The following is a 7449-nucleotide window of genomic DNA, read 5'->3' as shown; positions in this document are numbered from 1 at the left end:
TTTTCATCCCAATTATTTAGGATTGGATCAATCAAATCTGCTACCTTCCGTAACAACTGGCTTCATGGATCCTTCATACATCCTACCAAATACATCTTCATGTCTATCTCAGGCCACCTGCATTCTTTTTAGGTGACTCAGGCCACCTGCATTTTTTTTTGAGAATCACTCAGGCCACCTGCAGATTTGCGGTGCTGGCAAATGGGCCTTTGTCTTTTTCTTAACTCCTGCCGCTGCCTTTGCTGGTGGGCCGTGGATCAGCTAGGTTTTTTTTTTTTGAGGAATGTGGAGCAGCTAGGGTGTGCGTGTACCCCGGATTTTGCGCTGTGTGTAGTTGCTGGTCTGTGGCTTCGGCTGTTTGTGTGGTTAGAGATGGGAGCAGAGCACCTATTTGGGGCGCTGTGTGGGGTGCACTTTTTTCATTTTGTTTTTTCTTAAATAATTCAGGATTTTAAAAAGTTCCATTTTTTGAAAATTTGAAAACATTTTAAAGAATCATAATATGTTCGTGGATTCAAAAAATCCTGATTTTGAAAAAAATTCGCATATTCAAAAAACTTCATGATTCTGAAACAAAAATGTGCGGGAAATCAAAACATATTCATTATTTTGAATAAATGTTTGTGAAATTGAACAAATGGTTGCAAATTCAAAATGGTTCATGATTTTTTTAAATGTTTACAAAATTCAAAAAAAATCATAAACTTTGAAAAATTGTTCCCAATTTCCAAAAAAGTCTTTGCCGATACAGAAAATGTTCGTCGATTCAAAAAAAAAGTTCACAGGTTTCTAGAACATTTTTTGTGCAGGCTCACCGGGCATATATCTTAGGGCTGCAGGCTTACTCAGAATCAATCTTAGGGGTGCGAGGTGGAGACTCATCGGAAAAATATGTTGGTTTGTCGTGGTTAGAGGATGGCCAGGGCAGCACTAGCACAACGGTGGGCGCGGTTGAGGGGAGGGTGTGGCCTGCGAAGCTGGTGTGGGCGCGTCGCCGTCCGTGGGCGGCGGGACGGTTAGGTTGGTGGTAGCTGGCAACTCGGGGTAGAAGATGAATAGGACAAAATGTTCGGAGGTAGAAGAAGGCATCTAGTCCGTTGTTATGCATCTAGCCAGTCGCTAAGACTCATCTTAATGTCTAAATCATTAATAATCGCAAACAAATCCTCCTTCTCTTTATCATAGTAACCACTCATATTCTTAGTTAGCCAAACCCCTGAAATAGATCATTTACGACCTTTAGGGGTTTTGGCTAACTAATAATTTCTGAAGTAGATCAACCTTAATATTCATGGGATTTCTTTTCTTTCCCCTCTCGCAAGGCGACTAGGGAAAACCTTCCTCCCCTCGGTCTTCGTCGGTGAAGCCCGTGAATTTGCCTCCCCTCCGCCTGCCGCTCCGGCTACCGGTGGCGGGAAGGGGATTTCTAGTGCCTCATCTCCGACGGGGCGGTGTTTGGACGGATGGCGGCGCTTTTTCTTTGAGTCAGTCTTCCGGGCTCTGATCCTCCTCAAGTTCGTTTGCTGAGACGGAGCTCCAGCGTAGATTCCTGCCAGCTCCTCGGGGCAGTGAGATTAGGGTTTCTCGCGTTGCGTACGCAAAGGCGATATTTGATGTCAAATTCTTCAGATCGATTCAAGGATTCAACGGCGATGACTGCGGCTCTTGGACGCTGGTCCATAGGGGCAGGTGCATGAAGACTCCCCGGCTGTTATCGACAAGGTCAGGCCGGCTCCGATATGGGAGCGGTGACAACGGCGCATCGTTCTGGCGGTGGCAATGGTCGTTCGATGGTCCATGGACCTCGATATAATTTTTATTATGTTTGAGATGTTTTATACTTCCGATGAATCTTTATATATCTAATCTTTTCACAAAATGAAAAAGATCATTTACGTCCTTCAGAGCTGAAAAAAGAGACAACCGTCAGACTGTATCAAAATGGTATGTTGGTTGTTTCTCTGGTATTTGATTTGATTTTATCAAATCAAGGGACAAGAAAAAATAAATCAAACAACCCAGCCGATTGAAATGGATGGATGCAAAAAGTAGGTCCAAATTAAACAGTTCCAAACGTAATACACAAACTTAGGAAAGTCTAGTTTAAAGAGACGACCCCTCCATGCAGAGATGGATGGAGCACTACACAACAAAACACATGGCAATGTAATTAACCAAACTAAAGTCTAGCTGATGGCACATTAATCCTGGACGATCATTCTGGAGAGGGACTGGCAGCCCAGAGACAGAAAACTAAAAGAGAAGTCAATACCCGAACCAACCGCCCTTGCAAAGTGTTGCCTGCTTGCGTGCTTCTGAATTTGTCATGGCATGCAAATGATAACGTAATTAAGATAAAGGGTTTGTGCTTAGTCTACTATGAAGCAAACACGAACATGTAAATGTGTAGATGAGCTGGGATTAGTTAACTAAGAAACACAACTCAGAGCCTATGACATGTCAATGCGTGCATCTATCTGCAGCCATGATCATAGGACCTAGGTTGTGTTCCTCCATGGTTGGTCCCTTCATCTTGCGATATATGATGGTGTTGTGCTGGTGGTGGTGGTGGTGGTGGTGGTGGTGATTGGATTATGCATGGGAAGAAGAAAGAAAGGGGATTATGCATGGGAAGAAGAAAGAAAGGGGATTATGCATGCAATGCAAACAACACTTGGCAAGGAGAGTCTGCGGTGCGTTCTTGACTTCCCACATTGCTAAACCTCCGGACCCGCTCTTGGCCCCTCTTGATCTCCTGCCCAAAACCAAGTAAAATGATATCAAATCAGCAATTCCAGTCATTTTATAGTAGATCACTTCATGCATTCGTTCTTGACCTACTCCCTCCATTTCAAAATATAGTGCGCCCGCGCTTCCCGAGGTTCAACTTTGACCGTAAATTTAACCAACAAGACCAACTGCGGCGGAAGAAAAAATTATATAATTAAAAACTTCTTTCGAATACGAATTCACTGATATAATTTTTGCTCCCGCCGCAATCGGTCTTGGTAGTTAAATTTACGGTCAAAGTTGAAGCACGTAGATAGAGGAAGCACTACATTGTGGAATGGAGGGAGTACTACTTACCATTGCGTACGATGGATCGATGGCGGTCACCGGTTGGTGGCGGCGCCGGCGTTGTCCCCGGGGCTGACGACGACGGCGGCCTTGATGCGGTCGACGGTGCAGGCAATGAGGCTGTTGACGGTGGCGACGGATCCCAGCGAGAGCTTGGCTGTGGGCACGGAGTCGACGAGGATCTGGAAGGCGACAGTGAGGAGCGAGCCGCCGGCATCCGGCGCCCCGGCCGGCCCGTCAGGAAGGATGGCGAACCCGGACGGCAGCAGCGCCACGTAGTCCGGGTCCCCGCCGTTGAGCACCACGTTCATGGCCACCACGTCCACCGGCGCGTACACCACATACGACCCCGTCGCGTCCGTGCAGCATTCCTGCAGGATCAGCATGTTGCTCTGGTTCGAGTTCGCGTTCTGCATGGAATGATCATGTCGTTGTCAGCCATGGCCATGAAACAGGAGGCAGTAATAATGGAGTAATGTGTATATAGGTACTGACGTTGACGCGGAGGAGTGAGACGGCGTTGCCGTGGTGGCTGCCGTTGGCGATGTGGGCCATCTCCTGGACGACGCCGCCATTGGAGAGGATGTCCCATTCGCTGCGGGTGGAGTCGTCGCGCAGGAAGCCGAAGACGCGGGAGGGCGGGACGGGGAGCCAGAAGGAGGTGGCGGCGTTGAGGATGATACCCGGCGGGCGGCCGGGGTCGTCGACGCTCTTGCGGGTCATCACGCGCACGTCCTCCGCGCCACTGCCAGAGAGCGTCGTCCACTGGTGCGTAGTCGACGCAGTCACCCCGCCGCAGAAGCTCGCCGTCATCCTCTCCGCCAGCTTCAGCATGCTCCTCCGCCCCTCCGCCGTCGTGATCACGTCGCCGCCTGAGGAGGGCACGGTGGCCATAGCGCTCGCCAGCCTCTCGCACTGCCGCTTCAGCGTCGACGTCCACCGCCGCGCGCCGAATGCCAGCCCAGAGTTCACCAGGGGCCTGTACAGATCGTGTACCATGGCATCGTCACCGGCCTCGACGTGCTCCACCCACGTCACCTTGGAGTAGCCGTTGGGCATCTCCTGGATGAGGCAGCCGGAGGCGCGGCGGCGAAAGTGCCCGCCCACCCGCGCAGCGGAACGGAGACCGTCGAGGGAGACGTCGACGACGGCCCATGCGCCGCCCGGATGCTGCTTGCAGTAGCGCAGGAACTGGGTGTCCCGCGTCGGCACCAGCGGCGATGGCATCTGAAATTCGGCGGACATGAGCTGCAGCGCGCCGTCGTGATTGCCGGCGACGCCGGTGGAGAGCACGTCAAGCGTGGCCGCCCGGGATACGATGCTCGAGAAGAGCGCCGACCACTGACGCACGTCCATGAGCATCTCGACGAGGCTGACGTGGTTCATGATGACAACGTCCGTCTCCCGCGACGCCTCCGACCGGAGCTCCGGCGACTTGGGGCCGAGTGCACCCCGTGGGAAGGCGCGAGCATACTCCTCTTCGCCGAGCGCCTCGCCATCGAGGGATGGCACCCAGAGAGGCTCCCCGAGCTGCGCCATCCGGACCAGCTCCTCCATGGCAGCCACGGCCAGCTCGATCACCATCGGCTTATCGAACTCAGCACCTCCAAACATGCTGGGCATGCCCAGGTGGTCGAGCGCAGAGCGGCCGGAAGACTGCGGTGGCAGTGGCGGGTAGGCAGCGGAGGCTACAGCCACCCCGGCGCCGGGCTTGCCGCCGACGTACTTGGCGGCGATGGCGGAGATCCTGTCGATCTCGTCGCGGAGGCGCGCGTTCTCGACGCGCAGGTGGTGCTCGTCGAAGGACATCTCCCCGATGGCCGCCGGGCCGCCGCAGTTTGGGCACGACGCGTTGGCCAGCGCTTCCTTGTACCTCATGTTCTCCGCCCTCAGCTTCTCGTTCTCCGTCCTGAGTGCCGTGTTCTCCTGCCTCTCGTGCTGCGTCTGCGAGACATGGATGCATGCACGTACGTCAATTACGAGGCACTGACGTATGGTATGGGCTATGGACCATGGAATGGATCGTGCATGGATGGACCCTGGACGGATGAAGGTTTTTGGTTACGTACCTTGATCTGGGTGCGCTTGTTCTGGAACCAGAACTTGACCTGGAGGGGCTCGAGGGAGAGGCTGCGGCTGAGCTCCTTGCGCTGCTTGTCGTCGGGGTGGGGGCACTCCTTGAAGAAGGCCTCAAGCTCCTGGATCTGGTGCTGGGTGTGACGGTGGTAGCGCTTCTTCTTCCGGGGATGCTGCCCGGCCGGGTCCTCTTGCTCATCGTCCTCCCCGCCGCCGCCTTCCCCGCCGTCGAGGTTGTTGTCGCTTCCCGTACCTGACTTGCTCATCTCCAGCTCTTCGTTGTTGTTGCTGCTGTTGTTGTTGCCCCTTCCGTGGGGGCCACGGGCATCGCTCTCGCTCGTGGCCGCCTGCTGGTGGGGGTGGTGGTGGTGCTGGGGAAGAAGAAGATGGTGATCAACCATCTGGTGCTGCAGCATTGCTGGGAGCTGGTGGTGGTGCATCCCATCCATCAAGTTCTGCATTGCAAAGTCAATAATTCAATGACTTAATTGTGGGAAGCAATTGAAGAAATTAACATGCTGCAGCTAGCTAGTCTACTTCATTGCATCTTGATATTGACCTGCAAATTTGTAGTACTTGCTGAACAGAAAGTTGGGTACCGAATTAAAGGCTTGGGAATCGCTTCTGATTTGAAGCGTACATGAAATGAGGAAATTAAGAAAATCTAGAAACAGTATAAATTGCACATGGAGCACCATTGAGCACTGACTAGATAACATTTTTGGTAGGTACAAGAGGAATTAGAGGCTTGGAAATTGCTATACTGATTTGAAGTGTAGATAAAATTGGGAAAAAACCGAGTTTGAAATGCGAGAGTTCTGAAACGAGTTAGAGTGGAGATAAAAAACCAAGAAACCAAATATTAATTGCACACATGGAGTACCAGTGAGTACTGACTAGGAAGCACTGCTGGGAAATTTGGTACATTTTGGAAAGCAATAAATACTGGAAAAACATATAGAGTGGGCTGGGATAGTAGTCTACTATACAGGCCCAACCCCAGCTTGAGAAATAAAGGAGCAAGTTAATGCTCCATGTATACATCCAAGTGCAGGCACCAACCATATAGGCATGTGTGCATGATGTATATATCTTTCGTTTCATTTCTCAGGTTAGACATGAAAGCAACAAATTAAGCCTTGAGATATGAGTGACATGAATCCCTTTTTGGCTTTTGGTATTTAACTCCGCAGCGAGGAACTTAAATGTTGCACATGCCTTCTTTTTTGAAGAGCAGAAGCAGTACTCCCCCGTCAACACTTGATGAACACATACATGTAGTAATATGCATGTATGTACTCTGAATGAATTGATTAAGCTATTTTGTACCCTTCGAAAATACTACTACTAGCAAGTGCGATGAACTGGTTAAGTACAGATTTGATTGTGCATGAAACAAGAGCAATGCGGAGAGGCTGTCCGGCCGGGCCATGCTCAATTTGTTTCCTGTTTGATGCAAAACCTCGATGCTGTGCGGCAACAAAGAAAGGGAATAATAAAACTCTTCCATTATCTGAAATGGAAAGAATTTATATAGAGAGAGAGGTGCAGAAGATTAAGTAAGTAACCTGGCCGAGGGAGAGTGCGGAGGAGGAGGAGGAGGCGTAGGCGACGCCGGCGCCGTTGCTCCGGCCAATCATGTTGCGTCCTGGGATCATCATCCCTCCGGGCATGCCACTTCTGATCTCCTTATTCAGCGACGCGGAAACCCTAGGCAGGAACCCACCCGCACCATGCAACGGCTCGTGCGACTCGCATGCAGCAGCGCGCGGATCGAAGCTAGCTGGCTACGCACTTTGTCGATCCGTCGAGCGATTCCCGAGCTCAGATCTATGTGATACCTCCGCCGCCGCCACGCACGGAGTAAATCAGCAGCTAGCTACGCGCTTCGTCGGTCGATTCACCACCGCGAGCGAGCGAGCAGGCCGAGGAAGCTCTGGTCGGCGGAAGGCGGTGCGGGAGACGAGTGGATCGGGGAGGAAGGGGAAGCGAGGAAGGCCGGGGAAGGGAGGGGAAGAGAGGAGGATGGATGGAGACGGAGGGGAGGGGAGGGTGCGCGTATTGAATGGGCGGAGTTATTGCGGAGAGTAGCTAGCGAGAGGAGGGTGCAATGGCATTCATTGCGGCCATGGCGTGGAGTTATTGCGCAGCATGCCTCTCTCACTCCTCTCTACCCCGGCCGGCCCTGTGAGTTTTAGAGAGAGAAACTCGACTGTAGCGGGGGAGACGGGAGAGCGATGCGGCGGTACAGATCGTGTCTATACGTACGTGTACGTGCTCAGATTTGTAGGTATC

General features: G+C 52.0%; 1 protein-coding gene across 1 annotated transcript; it reads right to left on the bottom strand.

The window, feature by feature from the left end:
- Positions 1–2026: 2026 nt before the first annotated feature.
- Positions 2027–7221, bottom strand: LOC119329333 (homeobox-leucine zipper protein ROC7-like). The gene is made up of 5 exons (XM_037602358.1): positions 6723–7221; positions 5148–5609; positions 3574–5022; positions 3088–3488; positions 2027–2755 (listed from the first exon to the last, which is right to left on the bottom strand). Exons 1-4 carry the CDS (start codon positions 6825–6827, stop codon positions 3114–3116), a joined length of 2391 nt encoding a protein of 796 aa, XP_037458255.1. The 5' UTR covers positions 6828–7221; the 3' UTR covers positions 2027–2755; positions 3088–3113.
- Between the last annotated feature and the right edge of the window lie 228 nt (positions 7222–7449).

The sequence above is a fragment of the Triticum dicoccoides genome, chromosome 7A (assembly GCF_002162155.2).
Source record: "Triticum dicoccoides isolate Atlit2015 ecotype Zavitan chromosome 7A, WEW_v2.0, whole genome shotgun sequence".
NCBI classification, from domain to species: domain Eukaryota; kingdom Viridiplantae; phylum Streptophyta; class Magnoliopsida; order Poales; family Poaceae; genus Triticum; species Triticum dicoccoides.
This window is presented reverse-complemented; position numbering and strand designations above follow the sequence as displayed.